At 49.4% G+C, this 23,458-nt stretch overlaps 2 protein-coding genes across 4 annotated transcripts; one reads left to right on the top strand and one right to left on the bottom strand.

The window, feature by feature from the left end:
* Positions 1-1,578: 1,578 nt before the first annotated feature.
* Positions 1,579-7,478, top strand: Rnf187 (ring finger protein 187). Its single transcript, NM_001164264.1, has 4 exons — positions 1,579-2,045; positions 3,207-3,299; positions 5,582-5,806; positions 6,373-7,478. The coding sequence occupies exons 1-4, from the start codon at positions 1,656-1,658 to the stop codon at positions 6,373-6,375; spliced, it is 711 nt and encodes a 236-aa protein (NP_001157736.1). The 5' UTR covers positions 1,579-1,655; the 3' UTR covers positions 6,376-7,478.
* Positions 7,479-13,842: 6,364 nt separating this feature from the next.
* Positions 13,843-22,935, bottom strand: Btnl10 (butyrophilin like 10). 3 transcript variants are annotated; one of them, XM_003750838.6, is made up of 7 exons: positions 22,679-22,899; positions 22,358-22,432; positions 22,163-22,249; positions 21,644-21,997; positions 20,622-20,900; positions 18,564-18,746; positions 13,843-17,625 (listed from the first exon to the last, which is right to left on the bottom strand). In XM_003750838.6, exons 3-7 carry the CDS (start codon positions 22,245-22,247, stop codon positions 17,045-17,047), a joined length of 1,482 nt encoding a protein of 493 aa, XP_003750886.1. In that variant the 5' UTR covers positions 22,248-22,249; positions 22,358-22,432; positions 22,679-22,899; the 3' UTR covers positions 13,843-17,044. The 3 variants fall into 3 exon arrangements, with proteins under 3 accessions (XP_003750886.1, XP_038943145.1, XP_006246596.1); XM_039087217.2 differs by lacking the exon at positions 22,358-22,432 and having other exon boundaries at positions 13,843-15,995; positions 17,471-17,625; XM_006246534.5 differs by lacking the exon at positions 22,358-22,432 and having other exon boundaries at positions 22,679-22,935.
* Between the last annotated feature and the right edge of the window lie 523 nt (positions 22,936-23,458).

The raw sequence follows: 23,458 nt of genomic DNA, 5'->3' as shown, positions 1-23,458 counted from the left end.
TTTAATTTAATTAATTTAAGTTAATTAATATATGCACACATGTCATATCTGTTGAAGAGGTTGGCTCTAAACCCCCAAGGATACTACAATTTAAGAACACTCAAATCCCTCAGATAAAATGTTTCTCATACACACACCACATCACACAGACACATAAACATTCTCTCTCTCACACATACACACATACACATTCTCATACACACACACACACGCACACACACACACACACACATTCTCTCTTTCACACACACACACAGAGACACACAAACCCACACATTCTTTGGAGACAGGGTCTTGCTATATAGCTCTGGCTGGCCTGGAACTCACAGAGATTTGCCAGCTCTATTTCCTGAATGCTGTGATTAAAAACATGTACCATTATACCCAGCTAAAACATAATATTTACATGCATCCTTTTATTTAATTTTTCTAGATGACTTATGATGCTTACCAGGATGTGAATACTCTGCAAATCTTCGTCCTGTTGTTTAGGAAATAATGACCAGAAAAGTGCTGCATAGCTTCAGTGTAGATGTGGCCGCTGTCACAGTGTTTGGAACATATAAGTGGCAACGTCACTGGCTTAGGGTTTCATTACTGTGAAGAGACACTATGGGCAATGTAGCTCTTATAAAAGATATTATATCGGGGCTGGCTTACATGTTCAGAGGTTCAGTCCATTATCATCAAGGCAGGAAGCATGACAGCATCTAGACAGACATGGTGCTGGAGAAGGAGCTGAGAGTTCTACATCTTTGATCCAAGGCAGCCATAAGACTGTTTCCGAGGCAGTTGGGAGGAAGGTCTCAAAGCCCCATCCCCACAGTGCCACACTTCCTCCAACAAGACCACACCTCCTAATAGTACCAATCCCTGGGCCAAGCATATTCAAACCATTGCAATCACATTCACAGTATATTTTCCATCTCAATTTGAAGAGTCATAAATTGTGCATAGCTGACTACACCTACATTAATACAATATGCTTTAGCGTGCTTTCCTGCAAAATGTGCTGCTATTCTGTGTGCACATTGAGCATTCCTTCCTTCATTCTGTGTCGCTCGCTATGTTCTTTAATTTGGTCATACTCTTGCTTAAACTACATAGGCATCGGTCTACTTCTGTTTTATCTAGCTTCAGGGCTAAAGGTATAGAATAAGTCAATCACCCTAGAAAAGCCTTTCCTAACAGACCACCTCCCAAATTATCTGTGGGAGATGGGCAATTATCTATGATGTTGGGACAGTACTCTGCAGTATGAGTAATCTCACAGAACACAAGAGAGTATGCTTGTGAGGATCTGGGTTTGGAGTCCACGACTGACACCATCAGGACAAAGAGGTGAGCAGCTACCAGAACCAGGGTGGAAGACAGCGCAGCAGCTCAGACTTGGGCAGGGCCACGAGCGACTACCAGGATCTGAATGGAGAGAGCACAGCTGCCAGGACCTGGATGGAAGAACGCGCAACTGCCAGGACCTGGACGTCAGAGCGCACGGCAGCCAGGACCCCGCCCCGCCGCGCGCGCGTGCCCGGCGTTGGCGCAGTCTGGGGCTGAGTCGTCGGCTGAGGCTCGTCGGCCTTGCTCTCTGGCCGGTCCTCGGCCCTTCTGCGCCCTCTCTGCCCGCGTCCTCGTCGGCGCCGCCGCCCGCAGCCCTGGCGCTCCCCGCGGGCCCCGCTGAGGCCATCTGCGCCTTGTGTCAGCGCGCGCCCCGCGAACCGGTGCGCGCTGACTGCGGCCATCGTTTCTGCCGGGCGTGCGTGGTGCGCTTCTGGGCCGAGGAGGACGGGCCCTTCCCATGCCCCGAGTGTGCCGATGACTGCTGGCAGCGCGCGGTAGAGCCCAGCCGCCCACCACTGAGCCGCCGCCTCTTGGCGCTCGAGGAGGCGGCCGCGGCGCCGGCGCGCGATGGCCCTGCTAGCGAGGCCGCGTTGCAGCTGCTATGCCGTGCCGACGGAGATCCGCTGTGCTCTGCTTGCCGCATGGCCGCCGGTCCGGAGCCGCCTGAGTGGGAACCGCGTTGGAGGAAGGCGCTGCGTGGCAAGGTGCGCGAGGCGGCCCCGCACACTGTCAATCTTTGTGCCCTACCTGGAGTCAGTCTCTTGATCAGTGTGCTGACCTCCTCTTCCCTTTCTCCTCTCCCGCATCCCTCGGGTGCTCAGCACCCTCCGTTCCCCGGGGACGCTGCCATGCCTAGGACTCTTGAATCCTGGAGTCCGTGAATTCTCCCTTCCTCCATCTCTATTATCGGTCTCCCGGACCCTGCTGTTTTCCTCGATCTATTATCTCTAGAGCATGCTTTTCTATCCCCTTTTCATCCCAGGTCTGTGGGCTAGCTGTGCCTTATCTCTATACAACCATTAGACTTTGATCTTTCTCGATTCTTCTCAAGTCCCAATCCCATTCCTCAAGGCCTCTTCATCCAACCTGGGTGTGACCTCATCGGGGCAAGCCCCGCCCATCCACTTGCTTGTGGAGACCTGAGAGTGGGCTTCTATCTGCTAGTTACTATTTGCAGCCCTTTGAGGGGCTGTCGGTCCACCTCATTCTGGAACCTTCTCTGCTGTGCTCTCTTGGTCATTGCATGTGGTACCTGCCACTGGGCAGAAACCAGCCATTAGAATGTGTTTGAAGCTGGGTCGCAGGGATCTGGAGTATCATCACTGATCCAGAGAGGGATGATAACTCAAAAAAAACCCAAAGCCTTTCTGAGTATCGAGGTAGAAAAGCAGTGGTCCCTGTCGGACAGGAGGAACTAGTAGCTTAGTGTGTCTGAGGGTGCTGTTAGCCCTATGTTCTGGAATGATGCACCATGAGTCTATGGAATAGGTTGTGAAGAACACTTTTGAGATGGAGGCCAGTGTTAATCTCGGCCCCAGACTGGGGTAGGTCCTCTGGAGAACAGTTTGTTGTCTCCTTACTAAGACAGCAATCTCCACAGAGTCCAAGAAGGACACAGAGAAGTCAGGAAAGCCACTGTCTTAAATCAAGCCGACCCCAAAGGGGACCTACCTGAAAACCTGGAAGCATATAGGCAATCTTGAATTGTCTGCTGCACACCTAGTTCTGATGAGGCGGGAAGCACAGGAGACCTTTTTAGAAAGCAGCCATTTTCCAGCAGAGAGCGGGCGAGTAGTTCCGGTGGCCAGACTGCTGTTCTGGGTGTCCAAATCCTTCCCAGCCTCCAACCAGCTTCTCTCTCCCAGGAGAACAAGGGCTCTGTGGAAATCATGAGGAAGGACTTAAATGATGCCCGGGACCTGCATGGTCAGGCAGAATCCGCTGCTGCTGTGTGGAAGGTAAGTGGGCTCTCCTGGGTATTGGGAACTAGCAGGGCAACCAAACTGAGCTGCTGGGGTTTGCCTGGCTGGCTGGACAGAGTGACAGTAGGGAGCCTCTTTTCTGTGTGCTTTTCATAAGGATGATTTGTAAGGGTCAGCTTCCTGTTCTACACAGGACGTGTTCTCGAACTCTAGATTCTGACCAGCCCCAGCTGTTACCAGCAGAACATGCAGTTTTCTGGCTGTCACACAAAACCACAGGCAAGCCATCGAAAGTCCAAGTCAGGGCTAGTTTCCCGTGGCCTTTCTCGGTGTATTAGCACATGGAGAGTGGGGCAGGAGCTCTTTGAGGGTCCCCTTTACTAGGGCACTGATCCACATCTACTTTGGTGGGACTAACCACGTCCCAAAGGCCGACCACTTCACACATTAGCACCATGGCCTAGAGGTTTTAGCACAGAGCGTTAGGGAACAAACAAGGCTGATGCTCAGCAGCTGGCCTACATCGGCTGCCATCCATGGCATTGAACACGAGGACGACATGTTACAGTTGGTTTTTTAAGGTTACTTGTCGATAAAAACACACAGTTTAAACTCTGGCAACTTTTCCTTTTATATATTAAAGTTGATTATAGTTCCCCTCCCCCCATTCTTTTTTTTAACATAAAACCAAAGTGTTTTTGTGGACTACAAAAACCCCAAAGCTCTCAGATGGCCCTCACCTTAAGGCTAAAGGCACCTGCCCTACCCCTTAAAAAATAGGAAGGCATCGAGGACACCTAGTTTTGTAGGAGCCCACAGTAATTCCAAGGACAGATTCTAGCAGATAGAGGTTTTTAATACGAAGACGGGGATCCTGTAGTCAGAGGGAGGAGCTTGGCCAGACAGCAGTCATCTGGCTGGCATTTATATCCTTTCAGCAAAAGCATTCTTCCCTCAGGAACATGTTGTGAGGTCCAGGATCAGAGGAAGATCTGAGTGCGGTTAGGAGTGTCCTTTTCTAGTCCTGCTATCTAGGTTAGGCTGCTGGAATTGTAGCTGAGGGAGGCAGAATGGAGTTTTGCTCTCAGGTTTACCACAGGTTATAGTAGGAAGAATGGCTGGTTTAAGGTAGCGAGGTGTTCTGACAGGACTTTAGTCCCAGAGACCAGCTTTGGGAAGCTGTGAGTGGGGTCTTCTCATTAGCTGAGCATTGTATATGTGGGTTGTATGTCTGAGGACTTACCAGACTTCAGTCAGAAGTGAGAATGTAACGGTTGGTGGGATGCTTGCCCAGCTTGTGAGAGGCTCTGAATGTGCAAAGCAAGCACCACAGATAGACAGCAGGCCTGTGGTTGTCGTGTGTTGTACTTCATGCGTAGACTCCTTTCTAGTCAGCTCTTCACAAAGTAATGTATGTCGTGTGAGGTAAATTGTGTCACTGGAGATGATCTGAGGCACCGGAAGGATTCAGATAGCTTATGTATTAGTGCTGTGCTGTTTTGTAGAAGGGTTTTGAGCATCTGTACACTTTAGTATCTTGGGGATGCCTTTCCTGGAATCAGTCATGAAGGACAGTGCAGGGGAGACAAATGTTATCTTAATAGAAGTTCTAATGGTACAGGAGGCCTCACAAGGAAATGACCCAAAGAATGTCACATCTTACAAATACACTGAGAATATTGGACAGAAATTAGCAGGTTGTAAAAAAGTGATTCGGGAAGCATAAAGGAAGCATTTTAACAAGGTCTGTGTGGCGTCTTCTCCCCCTCACGTTTGTCCTTGATGGAATTGCTTTGTAGGAGTTAGCCTTTGTTCTGCTTCTCTAACAAGACAGCCAAGACTGGAGCATTGTATAAAGAAGGGAAGTCATGAGTTCTAGAGGCTAAACATCAAAGATCAGAAGGCTCTTTCTACTGGTGTCTAGTGTGTCCCTTGTGGAAGTGAGTGGACCCAAGACTGCTCTCTGTAACAGCTAGCTGTTGTTGTCTTGGCAACCAATTGGTATCCTGTGAGACCAGCATCAATCCTTTCAGAGGGTGTACCCACACACGAGTGATGGAACCACTGTCCCTTCATCCCCACCTCTTCAAAGCCCTGTCAGCTACACATCACCACAGTAGAACCAAGCTGAGACGCCGTGAGGGTGACAGCATCTCTCTCTTACCTGTGATTTTTTTTTTAAGTGAATTTAATTCAAAAGACCCAGCCAACTTATTTTGAGAGTTGGTGGGTGTTTAGAGCAGTGTTCTTTAGACACCTTCGTTAGCACTGGGGATGGGCAATGTGAACTGCTGTCCCTTCCCCCACTCACCCTGCAGGGGCATGTTATGGACCGAAGAAAGAAGGCCCTGACTGACTATAAGAAGCTTCGGGCCTTCTTCGTGGAGGAGGAGGAACACTTTCTGCAAGAGGCTGAGAAGGATGAGGGTGCTTCTGATGACGATGAGCTGGCTGACCCGGCAGATCGCTTCCGGTCGCTGCTGCAGGCGGTGTCAGAGCTGGAGAAGAAGCACCGTAACCTGGGCCTTAGCATGCTTCTGCAGGTACCACTGGGGTAGGGTGAGCACCTCTCTCCTCAGCACCTCTCTGGTCAGCTCAGAGCCTCAGTGGGAGAGACACTCCGAGGTGAGCAAGCTCGGAGCCACCGCCCACCTTTCCCCTGTTGTGGCTCAGGTCTGAGTATCAGAGAATGAGTAGGTGGTTGGGAAAAGTGGTAGGAAGGAACTTAGGACTGACGAAGATAGGAGATGCCCGAGGGAAGGCTCTGGGCAGAGTAGCCAGGGCATCCCTCTGTCTTCTCCCATCTTCACCTCATGCCCCAAGGGTTGGGCCAACACAGGAACCAGGCTGCAGTCAGAACCTGGGTTTGTAACGTGGCATCAGCAGCCACCTGTAACGGAGGTATCATCCCCTTTCCACAGACCAATCAGCTGTTTGGGGCTATACGGCCTCAGAGACACAGCTTAGATGGGCTGTCAAGTCACCTTGGCTCCGAGTGCGTTGTACTCGGGAGAGCAGCAGTCTGTCTCACTGTCTTTACTTGTGTATCTCCCTTCACTTTCTCTGTCTCCCCGTCTTTCCCCTCTGTCTGTTTCTCCCTTCCCTGCAGTGATGACGCTGGCGCAGCAGGCTGGCCCCCTGGAGCTCGAGGCAAAAGGAACCACCTTCCACAGCTGGCCTGCAGCACCCCTACCTACATCCCTTAGGCCTCTGCCTGGCATCTCTTCATCCTGGACAGACCCCTATCTCCATCAACACCGACAGCGCGCTGGCCTGGGATGAAGCCTCAGAGGTGCCCTGCTTTGGCCATGCACATAGTTCCATTGTTCAGCAGTGTTTTTTGTTTTCTTTGGGGCATGAATGTGCTCGGGCCTGTTCCTGTTCCACATAGAGACCGACCTGTCCTGGGATTCCTTTCCCAGTGTGTGCCAACCCTGCCTGAGACCACTTGGCAGCTCTGAAGCCCCTGCTTCTTGTTTTGCCATGGCTTGGCTTATGTGGCGTTCACTCTAGTATCTAGGAACCAAACCTTGCGCCTTCCCTATTGGTGCCTGTGCCGGGTTGGCTCACTAGACATTCCTCAGCAAGGCTCTGAGGCATAGCAGTTACAGTCAGTCTGTGTCAGTGCCAGGGAATAGGGATGTAGGAGGCCCTGGGGTATGGCTGGGAACCGAGTATTAACAAAGTATTCTCCACCCTCCAGAGGACCTCTTCTCTCTCTTTGGGTCTCACTGTGCCAGGTCCTGGGAGCCATCTTCTGCCTTGCTTCCCCAGCCTCTTTTCCTCCCAGCTTGTGCCCCTTGGGTGTCACTGGCGTCCCCAGAGTGCTCCCTACTTCTCCCCACCTCTCATGGACAGGACCTTCTTCCCTGCAGAAGAGCAGCAGGGTGGCATCTCCAGGCCACCGGGTGCTTCACTTCGCTGTATTTTTGGCTTTTGCTCACCTCATTTTCTCCAGTAGGTGAATCTCACAGAACTTGTGACGTAGCGGTAGCGTGGTTGCCTGCAGCATCTTGTGTGTAGATAACTAGTCCAAGAGACAAAACCCAGCAGAGTGGACAGACACAGGCCAGGGCCAAACACATAGATGGATTTAGGTTTGGGGAACAGTGTTCTGTCCTCAGAAGGCCCCAGCCTTGGATGTGGTGACCGGCTCCAGCTTGACTCCCAGGTGGGCTGGGTTTTCAGTGCTGAATAAAGTGGTTTGCTCCAGCCTCTCTGTGTCCATACGTCCTAGTCTTTGTCCACACAGCTGCTTCCCCCTTTCCTGACCAGGTTCCAGGGTCTTTGATACTTTTGAAAGCAAGATAAGCAAACTGTCACTAAGACAATCAGGATTAGAGGGTGGGTGTCACCCCAAATCCAACGTTAGCTGTGGGAATTGTATCTGGGAAGCAAGATCCATGGATAGCTAGAAGGATAAGAGGAGACTTCATGGTGAGGGGACTCTGGCTTAGTCCACTGGAAGGGCCCTGCAGAAGGCTGGCCAGCTGGGCAGATGCACCCAGGGTGGAAGGTGACAGACTGGTCACATTCATATCCGGGGTGACTGGATGCCCAGGGTGGGGCATCCCTGTGGGTGCCAAGGAAGAAGGGGAAAGCAGAAACAGATGCAGGTAGCAGCAAGAGCAGCCCTGAGTAGTGTGGCCCTTAGTGACAGAATGTGATCTCTGTTGGGGACCAAAATGGATAGTTAAGTAATAGGCTAGTGGGTGTGGAGAACTGGCCACCTGGTGGTAGCTCAGAAACAAGTGGTAGGTGTGTCCCTCAGATCTTAGATTGGTCCAGACCTTGTCTGAGTAAACACCTCCACCCCCATGGACATGGCCCCAAGACTCAGCAGACTGGATGTGTAAAGTTCAGTCTTATGTTAAAACCTCAGGTTTGCACCACAGCTCTGCTCACCAGTTAGTAGCCTGTGGTTCACACATGCTACCAACAGCAACCTAAGTGGCTGCCGCACAGGACACTTGCTCATGCCCCATGGGGAAGGAAGAATGGACTCTCCAGGGTACATAGAGAACACTAACCCTGTGTGAGAGATTTCACAGGGACACAGCAGAAACCTAAAGGCGTACTCCCCAAGATGGCGTGCTCTGCTCCTCACCCTTCTTGCCGGTGAGTGGCAGCTCAGCCTAACGAGTTTTGAGGCGCAGTGACCCAAGATGTCATTCCCAGGTCCTCACCACACCATCACAAGACAGGCCAGCAGGGCTTCTTTGCTAGGGAGGTGGAAGGAAGGTGGAGGGAGAACGGAGCCCATGAGACAGATACGCCGGACTTGTTTTCATGAGTGGAACTTCAGGGTACCATGGTTAAGTCAAAAATAGGCCTGTACATGTGTCTGTCCTTTTGACACTGTATACAGAAGACGTACAGTTTGGCTGTGGGCCGTGTTGATTTGATAAGTACCTTCTGCCTGCACATGATTAACAAGGTGCCGGATGGATTTTCTAAGAGAGAGAACATGTCAGCCACTGGTGGTGCTTGTGGGGTGGGGAATGGAGACAATTGGGATGCCTTCCAAACTTTGAAAAGACAGTTGAGCATGGTGGTGCATGCCTTTAGTCCACAGGCAGGCAGATCTCAAGAGTGAAACCCTATATCAAAAAATAAAATAAAATAAAATAAAAAAAGCTAAAAAACAATCACTGGACAGTAAGGTTAGGAAAGGTTGGAAGAGCTCGGCATGGCCACACCCAGGATGCTGAGGCAGGGGTATGGTCATATGTTTAAGGGATATGGGGAGAAAAGCAAGTAGGGTTTTTTTTGTTGTTGTTGTTGTTTTTTGCTGTGGGCTTCCCTGTATGGAAGCCAGCTTGGTTTTAAGGCATATTTCAGTCTGACCTTGCTTGGGTTTCCTGCAACAGTACTGTCATGTTGGGCAAAGTTTGTGAGAGACTTGTGCATGCTAGGTAACAGGTCAATACAGCTGATTCATAAAGAATTCCATGTATTCAGTTCCTGCCCATTGGGGGCTGGTACCAAAAACTTTAAGAGTATAAGTCCTTGTCTGTAACCCACAGACAAACATACTCTATACATCCTCTAGGTTACTTCTAATGTCTAATATAACTAGTACTATAGACTAGTTTTATATGGTTTGGGGGAAAATTATGTCAAAAGTATAAAATGCATTCTAGATGAGGGTTGTTTTGGTTGGTTGTCCCCCTTCCTGATTATTATTATTATTATTATTATTATTATTATTATTATTATTTTAATCTCTAACTGAATCCATAGATGTGGAACCCAACCTATGAGCAGGCTGACTGTAGACTGAATTCCAACATGAAAGTAATTTAGTTGGGCTTTGAGGATCCAAGGGCTCTCTCTGGCAGCACCTCCCTTGAAGACTGCAGATGAAGTTCTTAACTCCCTTTTGGGATTTACTGTGAGACTCAGTGAAAACTGGCTTTGGCTCTAATGTCTCCTTCCACTCCAGTGACCTCCTGGTTAAGTGAGGACTGGCGGCAGCTGTGCCCAGGCAGGTCAGTTCAAAGGCCCTTCTCACACCCACCTATTAGTCTCAAGTAAAGGCTCCCAGCCAATGGGAAGACTGCTAAAAATCCTGGGAAAGAGAGGCTGGCTCCCACAAGTTTTGTGCCACTTGCTGCCCACATGAAGTGGCTTATTTCCAAAAGGATTTTAATTTGGAGACTGATAGCTGAGTTGAAACAAAGATTCACTGTTAAACTGTCATTCATGAAGAGGAATGTGCCGTTAAGGAATTTTTAGGAAACAAACAAGGCTAAGTTCTGATACAACTTTAGAAGAGAAGCAGCCCTACCATTGATAGAGCAAACAAGCCAGCCAGGACTGAATTCTCACAAGACGCATACAGTCTGGTTTTTAGCAAGACTATATTTTGGGGCAGGACAGGAGGAATTTTTGTTTCTTTTGACAGGCAGCTTCTGAGTCCCTGTGATTCCTTTTATAAGTGTGAAGGTGGTATTCTGATGGCCAGGGTTTCCTGAATCCAATCCCTTGGCCTCAGACTGAACAGGTCTGTAAGACGGTCTCAATGTAGCCCTCTGTCAAGCCTTTTGCTTGCCCTTACACCAGACCTACTGAGCACACTGCCTTACTACCAGGTGTCTGATGACCTGTGCTCAGCTCACTGCTTGGTCAAGTGAGTCAGTAAAAAGGATGGTTTCCTTTGAGTAAGTTAAGAGGCCAGCTTGTCTTGGTACATGAACAAACCTCAGGATATGCTGGCCTGGATTGGTTTCACCTTGAATTTGTAATCCCTGGAAATCGAGAAGCAGGGAGAGGTTAGGGAGGGAGGGGGAGGGGGGGGAGAGAACAGGAATGAGAACAGAAGATACTTTCTCCCAGAGGAAGATGTTCCATGGGTGCCTGGTGACCCCAGTGGTGACCTCTGATTACAGACTTGAGATCAACACTGTGCTGGGTCAATCATAAAGGGTCATGCCTCCCATTCTTTGCAAAGGCCTGCTCTTTCCTAAACACACTGGTCTACCCACTCTGCCCTATGAAGCTAGTATATATGCACTCCTAGATCTCATTAGTAGGTGTCAAGAGACTGAGGCACCCTATCCTTATGGATAGCTCTGTGTTCTGGCAAAGAAGGAAAACCACCTGTCTTTAACCTGGAGAAGCAAGGATTTCTGAGGGATCAGTGCCTTGAAATAAAAATACAGAGAACAGTTTGTAGGTTCCCCGTTAGTATGCAAATGAAGTGATTTCCTGGGCTCTTCTGATTGGGCAAGTCTCCACAGAGCAGCCAACGAAAACCTTTGTGGGCCACTTTTCGTGCACAAGGGTCTGGCCGTTTAAAAGAGTCAGTTGTGCTGTAACCTGTTTATTCATCCCTGGTGGGCAGCTTCCTTCCTGGATCTCCCACCTCTCCCCTTCGGTCCCTCATCAGGTTGAGGACTCTGGTGACTTAGGTGTTGCAGCTGTCGCCTCCTTCATGGAGGTTTGTGAACTGCGTAGCTGATCACAGCACAAGACTGTCTAATCCAGTGCTCAGCAGTGCAAAGATGGCCACAAGGCGACAAGCTACTGAGTTTTTGTCCACCCTCGGGGCCCTTCAGTGAATACCAAAGGCTGTTCAGAGAACCGGAGGCTCTGGGTAGCTTAATGGACCAGCCTTAAAGGACTCCTATAGCTGAGACCGAGTGGGGAGTCTCCCCCTGGTGGCCTGGCCGAGATAGTACCGTGCAGCAAGCTAGACAGCCGGGTTTGTCCAAAATAAAGGACTCTGGTTCCTTCAAACAGTTCTTGGACTCTTAAACAGGTTCAGTTGTCTTGATTCAGGCGGGAGGCACTGTTCCCAGCTTTGACCTCAGAATTTAGGATAGGTCAGCCAACTCTACAAAAGTGAGATCCTATCTCAAATTAATTAAAAAAAACAAAATAAAACCAAAACAAAACCAGCAGGTGCCAGTTCCTTGATTTAATTCCAGCTTCTGCCAAAGAGCAAAGGAATTAGGCCCCTCAAGTGTTTATCTAAACATCACCCTTTTGATCTGGTGCTCTCCTTGGAGAAAATTTACACTGCAGTATCTCCCATTGCTATTTCATTACATCCACATTAGGATAAAAAATAAAACATGCATACTAGTGCATACTAATACTTACTCTTGATTAAAGTATTTGAGTTTTTAGCCCATTCCCATCAATTTGTAAAATTTAAGATTGTGAGAGGTGGAAGCGAGCACTCCCTGTGTTTAGAGCCCGCTGCTTTTCACCCTCCCCTAAAGTGGTCATCATTTTTGAGAATATTTGTGGCCGACTATTTTACTGATAAATGTGGATCATAGTTAGGCAAGAGGAGATGGCTCAGTGGTCAGGAACTCCGGCTGCTCTTCCGAGGCCCACGGTTTGGTTTGTGGCACTCACATGAGATGATCACAATGTTCTTTATGTATTCTGTATTCAGCTCCGGGAGATCCAGGCTCTGTGAGCACTGCATGCACATGGTACACTGGTACACAAACGCCATGCAGGCAGAACACACACACACACACACACACACACACACACACACACACACACATCACACACACCAGAGAGAGAGAGAGAGAGAGAGAGAGAGAGAGAGAGAGAAAGTGGAATTAAGGGAAGACAGGGAATAGGATGGGGGGGAATGGCTTTATAGCAACGGGATAGAGCAACGTTGTAAAAGGCTAAAGGTCCCATGGGATCCACTGGGTGTGCTCATAGACAGAGATGCCACCCTTCTACCTTTCCATGAAGTCTGGGTGAGCCAGCCATGGTGGTGCCAGCAGAATTGAGCAGTGATGCCCAGTCACTTGGTGACATACTGTTGCGCTGTGTCTCCATGACAGTGCACTGAAGAAGTGATAAGCAGGTGAAGAGCCCACCCCACTAGTGTGGTCGGCCATTACCCAGTGTGGTCGGAGCCTCGCTGGAGCTAGGGTCGGCAAACAGAAAAGCCTGGATGCAAAGCTCCGTCCTAAACCAGTACTGGCACTCCAGAGGTAGAAGCGGGAGAACCCAAGGTCCAGTCTAGCTTAGTTATCTCAACTCACAAGAAAACAAGAGAAAGCTGGACTCTGCCTCCCTGTTCAGCTGCTGCGTTAGCTACTTTTCAGTTCCTGTGATAAAATGTCAGGACCAGAAGAAATTGAAGAAAGTTTTCCTTAGGCTAACAGTTTCAGAGGGAGGGTCCGTATTGGCAGGAGAGACATGGCAGTAGGCAGCTGGATCAGGAAGCTAAAGGATCCCTTTTCGGCCACACATAGGAAACAAAGAGGACAAACCGGATGTGGATTAAAGCTATAAACCCTCAAAACCTGCCCCCAATAACAGAAGTCCTCTATAAGGCCCCAGCTCTTAACTCTTCCCAAACAGCATCGCCAACCCGGGACCCGGTGTTCAGACACATGAGCCTGTGGGGCGTTTCTCACTCAGGCAGGTCCAGCCGGCATAAGGGAACTGAGAAGTTATGCTTTGCTTTTCTATTGCAGTGATAAAATACCACGACCAAAAGCAACGTGAAGGATTTCACACTCACAGGCATAATTCATCATGAAGAGAAAAGTAGGGCAGAAACTGAAGCAAAAGCCATGAATGAGCGCTGCTCGCTAGACTGCTCAGCCTGCCTTCTCTGCACCCAGGACCACCTGCTCGGAGGTGGCAGCATCCACGTGGGAGGGATCCACGGGGCCCGCCCACGTCAATCATCAAGAAAATGCTCTCCAGTCTCGCCTGCAGGCAGTCTGATGGATGCATGTTCTCGGTTGAGTCTCTTCCCATAACCACCCTGTGTCACGTTGACAACAGAACAAAAGCCTAACTAGGGCGGGAGCAGCGAGAAAAGCTGTTTGATGATTGGATGGTGCAAAGGGGGCAGCCAGCCACTTTGGGTTCTTCCGGTTGTCTTCCTATGAGCTTCCCATAAACGTGAGCTAAGAAACGTTCATGTCTCCCAGCTACAGGTATTTTGTTATGAAAACAGGAAATGAACACAGACTTTTTTATTTTTTTATTTTTTTTGGTTCTTTTTTTTCGGAGCTGGGGACCGAACCCAGGGCCTTGCGCTTCCTAGGTAAGCGCTCTACCACTGAGCTAAATCCCCAGCCCCGACTTTTTAATTTTTTTAATGATAGTATGATTACACTTATTTTAAATTCCAGAACAGGCGAAAAGGGATCATTTCGGAGCCGCATCACGTAGAACAAGAGAAAATGAACGTTCTCAACTCAGTGGTATCAGTAATACTCCACAGCTTAAAAGGACTGACTTCAAATGAAGTCCAACGAGGAGAAAGGGAAAAATCAAAACAAACACACAATCTACAGGGTCAGTGCCTAGGCTAGGGTGGAGTCGTACGTGGGGATCAAGTTCCAGCAGGTCCAAGGGAACTTTTAGGGAGAAAGACTCCGAACTCTTGATCGTGCTACCATGTGACTGTACATTCTGTTCCCCATGCTACACCCTTCAAACAAGAGCGCCTGGAGCTGGAGAGATGGTTCAGCAATTAGGAGCACCTACTGCACCATCGTAAGCACAGGAGTGCTGACTCCAGCAGCCATGGCGGGCCGTTCATAAATGCCTTACCTGTAGCTGCAAGCTTCAGTGTGCTGGCTTCCACAGGCACATGCACACACACATGCACACGCACACACACGCACACACACATGAGAGAGACAGACACGTAAAGTTTTGGGTTTTGTTTGTTTCCCTGTGTAGCCCTGCCTGTCTTGGAACTCACTCTACAAACGAGGCTGGCATCAAACTCAGAAATCTGTCTGCCTTTTGAGATTAAAGGCATGTGTCGCCTCCTGGTGTACAGACATGCACACAGACAAAACACCCACATAAATAAAATACAAAAATCTTAAAAAAAAAAAAAAAAAGACCAAAACATCCCCTAGCCAGTCAGTGGTGGCCCATGCCTTTAGTTCCAGAGCTCAGGAGGCAGAGGCAGGTGACTCTCTGATGTACACATTTTTTAAATCTAGCAAATTTGTTACATATAAGTATCTCACTGATAAGGGGAAAAAGTTAAAACATTATTACCCCGAGGTTGAAAAACTGTAACATGCAGGTGATGAGGCTAGGGGTCTTTTACTGAGTCCATCTCTTCTCCCTTTCCATATAAATGCCAGCCTCTCTCCAAAGCCCAGCTCAGGGGCCACCTGTGCTTGTGACATTTCCTTGCTAATCCACTGACTCACCACAACTGCTCTTGACTGTGAACCCGAAACACTAGGTGATCAAGGTCTGAAGACCTTGTCTCTCTTACACATGTACAGACTACTACAGTCCTTAGGGACCATGATCTCCTCATTATGAGGAGGCATTCCAATGCAAAATGGGTGCCCACCACTCGGCCAGTGCCTGTCAACCCCAACCCACTATGGAGTAGGTTGAGTGTTCTCCCTCAACCCCCCCCCCCCCCAGATAGCTGGGAGTCAGGACCTCTCACACCAGGATCCTTTGGAGAAAAAGGTCCTTGCAGATGCAATCAAGTTCCAAACCTCTGGGTGGAGCCAGCCTGTGCTAACATGGGCTGTGAGTTGGATTGCTAAGAGAAAAATGTTGAGGAGAAACAGGGAAGAGCTGGCCCCATGACAGATAGGGGCAGCATTTGCAGTGGCGTGCCTGCTAGCTAAGGAGGCCTGGACTCCACCAGACACTAAGGGGGAGGCCTGGTTTAGATTTTTCCCATGCTTTCAGGAGAAGGCAACCCTGACAACACTTCAGTTCAGACTTCTGGTCTCCAGAATGTAAAGGGAGGAGTCATTAGTGGCTTTTAGTCCAGAGCTCCTAACCTAAAGCCCAGGCCCCCTGGAGTGGGGTCCTGACCACCACACAGATCCATCACCCTGCTTGAACTTGCAACAAGCAGCAAGAGGAAATGTTGGGTCTGGGTGGATAGTGTGACTCTTTCTCTTGGGGCCACCAGCTTTACAGCACTAGACAGACAGACAGACAGACAGACAGACAGACAGACAGACAGACAGCATTTTCTCAGTCCCTATGGAACGAGCACTGTGAAACAGCACCCCGCTGCCTGGGTTCTTTTCTCCTTACGGCTGCAGTCTTGGAGTGGAAGGTTCTCAGGCAGCCGAGGTTCCAGCGTCTGTCTGTGCTCCTGTGTTCTCAGGTGCCCATTAAAGCCCACTTCTAGTTTGTTTTCTCTGTCAATATGTGGATGTGGTTTCTGTCCTCAGTGGACTCTGACCAAAGCTTTAGGGATCTTGACACCTTTGCCTTTGTGTGGCTTGAACTAGTCTGCTATGGGGAAAGAGAGAGAGATTTAGGTAGAAATAGATTGGAGGAGAGAGAAAAGAGAGAAGGGGAGGGGCTGGGGAGATGGTTCTAGGATTAAGGGTCCTGACTGCTTCTGCAGTCAGACCTGAGTTTGGTGCCCAGCACCCACTGTCAGCTCATAGCCTCTCTAACTCCAGTTCCAGGGGATCGGATGCTGCCCTCTGGCCTCCTGGGCACTGCACACATTTGCACAAATACACACATCTACGCAATTCAAAATAAGAAAGTCATTGAACAGAAGGAAAGAGAAGGTGGGAAGGAGAGAGAGGAAAGAAAAGAAGTGGGTGCGTGAGAGATGGACAAGGTGGAGGGAGAGTGAGAAGGAAGGGTAAGACTACCATTTGCTATGCAACCACAACACAGCCACCACCGGGCTGGCCGTTCTACATACATGCATACATACATACATGCATACATGCATGCATACATACATACATACATTCATGCATACATGTATACATACATGCATACATGCATACATACATACATACATACATACATACATACATACATACACACCTGCACACATGACTCTAAGAGCATGGCGAAAATGCCCCCTGGTGTGCTGACTGTATAGTTTGCCTCACTGAGAAAGGGCAGCCATAACAAACTCAACACAGGAGATTCACACGATTATCACTTGGCAGGAACCACTTTCTAAGTCCCAGGGGCTACAAATATGGGACCAGGGCATTGCTGGTCTCCTTGACTAGTGACTGACATCTCTCCAAGTCCTACTCTCCCCTCTTATAAGAATACCAGATCTCTGGGGTTAAGGTACATCAATGAATCCCCGTAACCACAATATTTTTCAGTGCCTCATCTCCAAATTGCAACACCTTCAGAAATCTCTGACCCTGGCAGGCGGTGTCAGCATCTGGCACAGGGTTTGGCAGAGGGAGCATATCCAGCCCCTGGTGTCTTGTCATATCTTTATATAGGAATGGGATAAATAATACCAGGAGCTAGGGGCCGCAAGAGGGCAGACACTTTTCTCTCTTAAGGACATCTCAGGAGTCCCCAGGGAGGTCAGGACCTCCAGAGACTCCTGTGTCTTCTTTGGTCTCCCTGACCACTGAGCAGATGGTTAGGGGTCTGGGGTCATGGGTCCAGAGACAGAAGAATGGCTGTAGAGGACCAGAAAAGGACAACCCAGAGAACACATAGATCAGGGAGCCATTGGTTGAATTACGGAAGGAGATTTCCCCTGCTTCAAAGTCTAAGAGGATGCCCACCCGCCGGAGGGGCTCTGCAGGAGACAGGCAAGTCCTGGGGTAAGAGAGGGCTTGGAGTTTCTCCTTGTAAAACTCTAGTGCCCAGAGGCCATGCTGGGGTGACTTGGGGATCCTTCCTTCCCGAACCAAACTCTCCAGACACACACCTAGAATCCAGGCCCTCCTATTCCCAACCTCCACTTCCCAGTAATGTCTCCCTGCCTCAAATCTCTCTTGAGCCAGGATGCAGGGGTCCTGGTCAAATCTCCTGGAATTGGGGGACACATCCAGGTCAAAGAGCAGCCGCTTCACGCTTTTCTGATCTTCGGACACCATGAGTTTGGGACTGGCGGTTTCAGGGTCCAGGGACAGACTCACTGTAGAGAAAAGAAAATCTTAGACATGGGGCTTTTGCCCTCTTGGCCCTGTGTGGATGAGTGGATCCAAGCTCTGTCTCCTACATGAAAGCTTCCCCATCCCTCTCTAGAAATCATTTACTGTCCCCATTTAAATTGCTCCCCATGTCCCAAGCAGTGAGGGAGGCAGGGATGAGGGATACTTGAAGAGCTCCCAGTGTGCACTAAAGCCAGGTCAGAGGCCAGGCTCTGTATGGGAGAGACAGAGACACAGAGAGAGGAATCGACACAGAGACAATCTCCAGCAGAGAGAACACTTGGAATTCACACTCACACCCCACAGCCAGCACTCCACATGTGGGCTTTTCCGTGGATTGCATGTGACTGGCATGTGTCTTCAGGCTTTGTGTGTTAGAAGCCTGGTCTTCAGTGTGAGTAGTAGTGGGTGGGGAAGTTTTAAGACTCAGAGCTTCATCCAAGGTAATGAATTCATGGGAAGATCGTTTAGTTCTCTGAGGACCCTGGTTAGTTCCCATATGTCCCCCAAATCCTTGTTTCTTCTGTCTTGCTGTCCAGCGTGATACGACATAGTCAGGGAGCCCTCGACACACGAACCACCTGATCTTGGAAATTTAGGTCCCAAAATGTGAGCTAAATAAACATTCCTCTACCCAGCTTCGGGTGTTTTGTTTCAGTAGTGGAAAAAGGGCAAACCCAAGCTTTAAGCTCTTGTCTACCCATTTCCCAGAAGGAGGCCCTGTAGTCTGCCCAGAATTATGTGTGAAGAATAACGGACCAAGGACTGTCTTGGTGGTGAAGGGTTTTCACTGGGAGGGCTGTAGCTGGGATAGCCCTACTAGCCATTCATTCTGTCCTTGCCGGTTTGGGTGCCACAAAGACACACCTCAGAGCAGAGCTTGGCATGCAGGTCTGTGGTGCGAGAGTCAGGGCTCACTCACCATGAAAGAGCTCATCTTCATCCCCAGCTCCCGGTTCTTCTTCCTCCTCACTTGTTTTTTGCTCTTCTGTGTGGCATTTCCCAAAGGCACAGGCGATTGCTGCCGAGACCAGCCCTAGTGCCGTGAGGATCAAAGGCAGAGCTGGTCCGATTTCCGTGGACAGAAGTCTTCTGGATAGGGGGGCTAAGGGGATTCCAAAGGCATCAGGAATAACAGGTCGTGAAAACACACACACACACACACACACACACACACACACACACACACACACACACACCATTCCAAAGTCAAGGAACACAATATTTATAGACCTTTCTAAAAAGGGTTCAGAAAAAAGTGAATTGTCTTCCAATACACAGTGCTACAGCCTGAATGTTTGTATACCCCAAAACATTGAAACCCCAGCCTCTTGGATGGTGATGCAGGCAGGAGATGGGACAGTCCTGAGGGTAGAGCCCCGTGACTAGGATGGTCATCGTGAGTTCCAGGCCAGTCAGGGTTACACAAGTGATAACCTTTTTCAAAAAGTCAAAGAACAAAACAAGGATTTTAAAGAAATAAAACTTTAAATGACAAGCTAAATATATCCTTAAGTAGCTAAACAGGTAAACTGTCATCTATCCCGGTGGTGGAACAGTTATTCAGTCCCACAGAAATGATTTATTAAGTGTGGTGGTTTGAATGAGAATGGCCTCTATAAGATTATATGTTTGGGGTTGGAGAGATGGCTCAGAGGTTAAGAGTACTGTCTGCTCTTTCAGAGGTCCTAAGTTCAATTCCCAGCAACCACATGGTGGCTTACAACCATTCGTATTGAGAGCTGATGCCCTCTTCTGGCCTGCAGGCATACATGCAGGCAGAAAGCTGTATGATGTATACATAATAAATAAATATTAAAAAAAAAGATTATATGTTTGAGTGCTTGGTCCCAGTTAGTGGGACTGTTTGGGAAGGATTAGGAGGTGTGGTCTTGTTGAAGGAGGTGTGTCACTGGGGTTGGGCTCGGAGGTTTCAAAATCCCATGCCAGGTTCAGTGTCTGTCTGTCAGCCTGCAACTTGGTCTCTCAACTACTACTCCAGCACCATTTCTGCCTGCTTGCCTGCCACCATGGTTCCTGCCATGATGATAAAGGACTAACCCTCTGAAACTGTAAGCAAACCCCCAATTAAATGCTTACCCCCAATCTAAGTTGCCTTGGTCATGGTGTCTCCTCGCAGCAACAGAACAGTAACTAAGACACCAGGCAAAGGTGAATCATGGAAAGGAAAATGTGAAGAAAGAAAAGAAGGTCCAGGTTCTCCAGGAATTAAGTAGGAGGAGGGAGTGTAGGGGAGTTGCAGGCAGTGTGCAGTACCGGTGAGTAGATACCCTCCTGTGTCCACACCCCAGAGCGCCCAGCACTGGCGAGCCCTCACCCTGCTGAGTGAGCCTGCTGGGTCTTGCCTGTTCGTTCCTGTGATGTTCCCTTTCTGGATGTTCATAACTGGGAGAGTTATGACCGTGAGGTGAGGTATATAGAAAATCCAGGGGCTGGAGAGACATTTCAGTGGTTAGGAGCTCTGCTGCCCTCCCTGAGGACCCTGGTCCCATTTCCAGCACCCACATGGCGTCTCACTGCAGCCATCTGTAACTCCAGTTCCAGGGGCACTGCAGACACACACTGTACGTACACACACTCAGTAAAACATCCACACACATAAAATAAAAAGAAACATTTTTTTAAAGTAAGAAAGTCTATGCACTTTCTGATTAAATTTGCCATCAATTAAAACTTCTCTAAAAAAACCCCAAGATCTATTAAAACAACAGGAGCAACGAAAAAGCCAGTATCGGGGTGTATCTTTCCCAGTATCGGGGTGTATCTTTCTTGCTTCCCTAGTGGATATCCCTGCATCCCTATCTCTACAACGTCTTGGAAACCAACATCCTTGTGACCCTCTTTGCCAGGCTGAAGGGAGGAACTTCTCTGGTTCTGCCTGCATAGCCTTCTTCTAACATCCCTGGCACCCAGGGCCTGGTTCTGATGTCTTTGATGGTAGAACTGAACAGATACTCACCAAGCAGGTAAGTCTCAGTCACCTTCCCCGGGAGCAGGGGATTGGAGATGGAGCAAGTCAGCCCCCCCACAGCCCTGTCCTGGGGAGTCGCAATGGATAGCACAGCCAGGAGGCCAGTGCTGGTTGAAACTGAGAAGTGAGTTTCAGCAGGCACTGGTCGTCCTTTGAGGTCCAGCCACTCCACCTTGGGCTCTGGGTACCAGCCCGCTGAGGTGCACTCTGCCTGGATGCCTTTGTCCTGGGTGTTAGTCACACGGATTCTGGGGGATGAGCCCCGCCCTGAAGGAAGAGACATCAGCTCAGATCCTGCAGCTACAGTTGATGCTGGGGGTGGGGGCGGGGAGGGAGGTTTTTCAGGGGTTTAGTAAGTTCTACAATTTTCACGGACCACCTGTCTGTGTGATGACATCACTAATGCAGCACCTTCAATCCCAAATAAAACAGTTGAGAGAAACGGGGGTGGGGAGTTAAGGAAACACCCCGAAGCTTCCTACTAATATGAGACGAGGAAAGAGCTAGGGTCTGTCATCTAGAAAAACTTCTCCATAGCTACAAACAACCCCAGTCTCCCTCCTGTCTCCCGCTCACTTTCCCCATCCCTAGTGGTTTCAGGCTCTCTGTCTTTCTCCCTGTTTCGCTGTTATCTCCGTGTCCCTGACTTTCCCACTGTTCTCCTCCTCCCTTTGTTTCTGTCTCCTGTTCACTGCTCTTCTGTTTCTGACTCTTCCTCAAGGTGGTCTCTCTCTTTCCACTTCCCAGCTGTTTCCACACTTTGACTCCCTCCCCCCACATCTGTGCTCTCTTTTTGATACTAGAAGAAGAGATAGCAGATGGGAAACCACTTTCTCTTTGGAACTACAGATGCACAGAGCCTGTGGGAAAAATAGCTTTGCTTGGAAGCAGGTGTCACCAAGGCCTCTCCAGCTTTAGGACTCAGGACTCTGGAGATCAATGTCTGGGGTCCTGGCTGATGCTGAGAGAAGCTCTTCAGTGGAGTAGAAGACCCCCCCCCCAACCCTCACCTGCCACCTTCAGCCACAGTGTGGCCTGGTCGTAGGATGTGTGCTCCTTGAAGACGCAGTGATACGTCCCATTATCAAACATGGTGACATTGTGTATCTTCACGGCGGCCTCTCCCCTGGCCACACGGTTGCCGTTGAACGTGGTCCTTCCCTTATATTCCGTCATCTGTTCGTCGTACACATCCTTCCCGTTCTTGTACACGTGCACAGCTGACGAGGGCTTGTCCCTGTACCACCTCAGCTCCATGCCCTCAGCGCTGATGTTGGGTGACAGTTTGCAAGGCAACTCTTTGTCTTGCCCAACTGTGGCCAGAAGTGGGTCAGGAGGTCCAAGGACACGGAAATCTGATTTTCCTTAGAGAAGCAAACGGAAGGGTTAGGTTAGGGCACATGCAGGAGGCAGGGGCTCCCCGTGGGCCCCATTTTCCTCTTTGTGAGTTACCCTTAGTCCTGGGCTTCGTTGTAAGCCTCAGCCTGACTCTGGGCACCCCTAGGGTCAGAAAGGGAGGGGTGTCCTACCATATCCAGAAGTCAGGAGTTGCAGGAAGATGAAGTTGACCAAGATGCTTGGCAGAGTAGCATCTCCATGGTGTGCCCTGGCCATATCTATGGGGGACACACAGAATTAGATACATGTTAGTTATGGTGAGAGAGAAGCTAGGAATCTAATAGGAGAATGGAGAAACCGCTTAGGAGAGATGGCTGTTCACTCACCCACCACATGAATTCTTGGTTCTAGAAACAGGGTCGTTTCCCACAGATTCCACCTGCAGAGTCTTGAGGCTGACCCTGTGTGTGAGTGAACCACACTTCGCCACCCACCCTTGTGTGACTTTTTAGCCAAGCTCTTGCCCTTTGCAGTTACATGGAGAAAATCTAGCTCCAATAGCAATTCTTGGGTCATCAAGACCCTATAACACCTCTCACTGTTCAATTACCCTGAAAGAACTCTCCAGCTAGGGTTAGAGGATACAGCTCCCTCCTTGGCAGGGATGAGAAAAAACAAAACAAAACAAAAACACCCCACTCACTTACCTCTGAGTTTGCTGCCTGCTTTCCAGGTTCTGATGACTTTGAGGGAATTGGTTTGGTTCCCTGAAAACTTCAGATAGACAGGGCACGATCCAAATGATCAAGCCTGTCTTCTGGCAATAGGTGAGGGTAGCTTAGAAATGGAAGAACAGACAAGCTCACCAGCTTCTGTTGAGTCCAGCTACTGCCATCAGAAAATAACCAACTCTTACCTTTAGGGCAGTGGCAACAGAAAAAAGAAAAAAGGAAAAAAAAAAAAACAACCCAACCTCTCAACCCCCCCAAGGGGCGTGGCCAGTTGTACTGAGCATAGAAGATAAAGATGCTGGTAAGAGGGATAAGGGATGGCATGGCCATGAAGGAGGTGGCCTGTAGGAGGGTGGCAGCTGGGCCAACTTGAGGACATCAGGAGCCCAAAGAAGATGGACAGACATTATCCGTGCTGGGATCCCTGCCAGCCGTAGGAGTTGGGGAGTTCAGATAAACTCTCGTTAGTGAGACCTTCAGAGCAGCCACGTTGGTGCCGCTCCCTTTGGGAACGTTGTGACCTGGTATCAAAAGTGGCCCGATTTTGGCATCGGCTTGTAGGGACTCCTGTCCAGAAATCCAGGGCAAACCCTTCCTCATCTCTTCCCTCTGCCCCATCACTGTAAGGTCCTGGAAGCGTCACCTAAGCCAGCCTTACACTTGTCACTTGAGTGAGGTACTGGCCAGGCTATATTTGACCTAATCTTCCTTCTTGTGGACTTGTGTTCCTGGGGGCTTTGGATAAGAAAGGAGCTC

This window comes from Rattus norvegicus, chromosome 10, assembly GCF_036323735.1.
Source record: "Rattus norvegicus strain BN/NHsdMcwi chromosome 10, GRCr8, whole genome shotgun sequence".
Taxonomy (NCBI): domain Eukaryota; kingdom Metazoa; phylum Chordata; class Mammalia; order Rodentia; family Muridae; genus Rattus; species Rattus norvegicus.
The sequence above is the reverse complement of the archived record's forward strand: the minus strand, read 5'-3'. Positions and strand labels throughout refer to the sequence as shown.

Bases quoted from the DNA above. Each gene is read 5' to 3' on its own strand.
- Btnl10 (XM_006246534.5), bottom strand. From the start codon at position 22,247: ATGGCCAGGGCACACCATGGAGATGCTACTCTGCCAAGCATCTTGGTC. The intron at 20,901-21,643 runs GTGAGGGTTGGG...CTCTTCCTTCAG, and splicing joins ACTGTGGCTGAAGGTGGCAG to GGCGGGGCTCATCCCCCAGA. The intron at 17,626-18,563 runs GTGAGTGAGCCC...TTTTCTCTACAG, and splicing joins TGAAGATGAGCTCTTTCATG to TGAGTCTGTCCCTGGACCCT.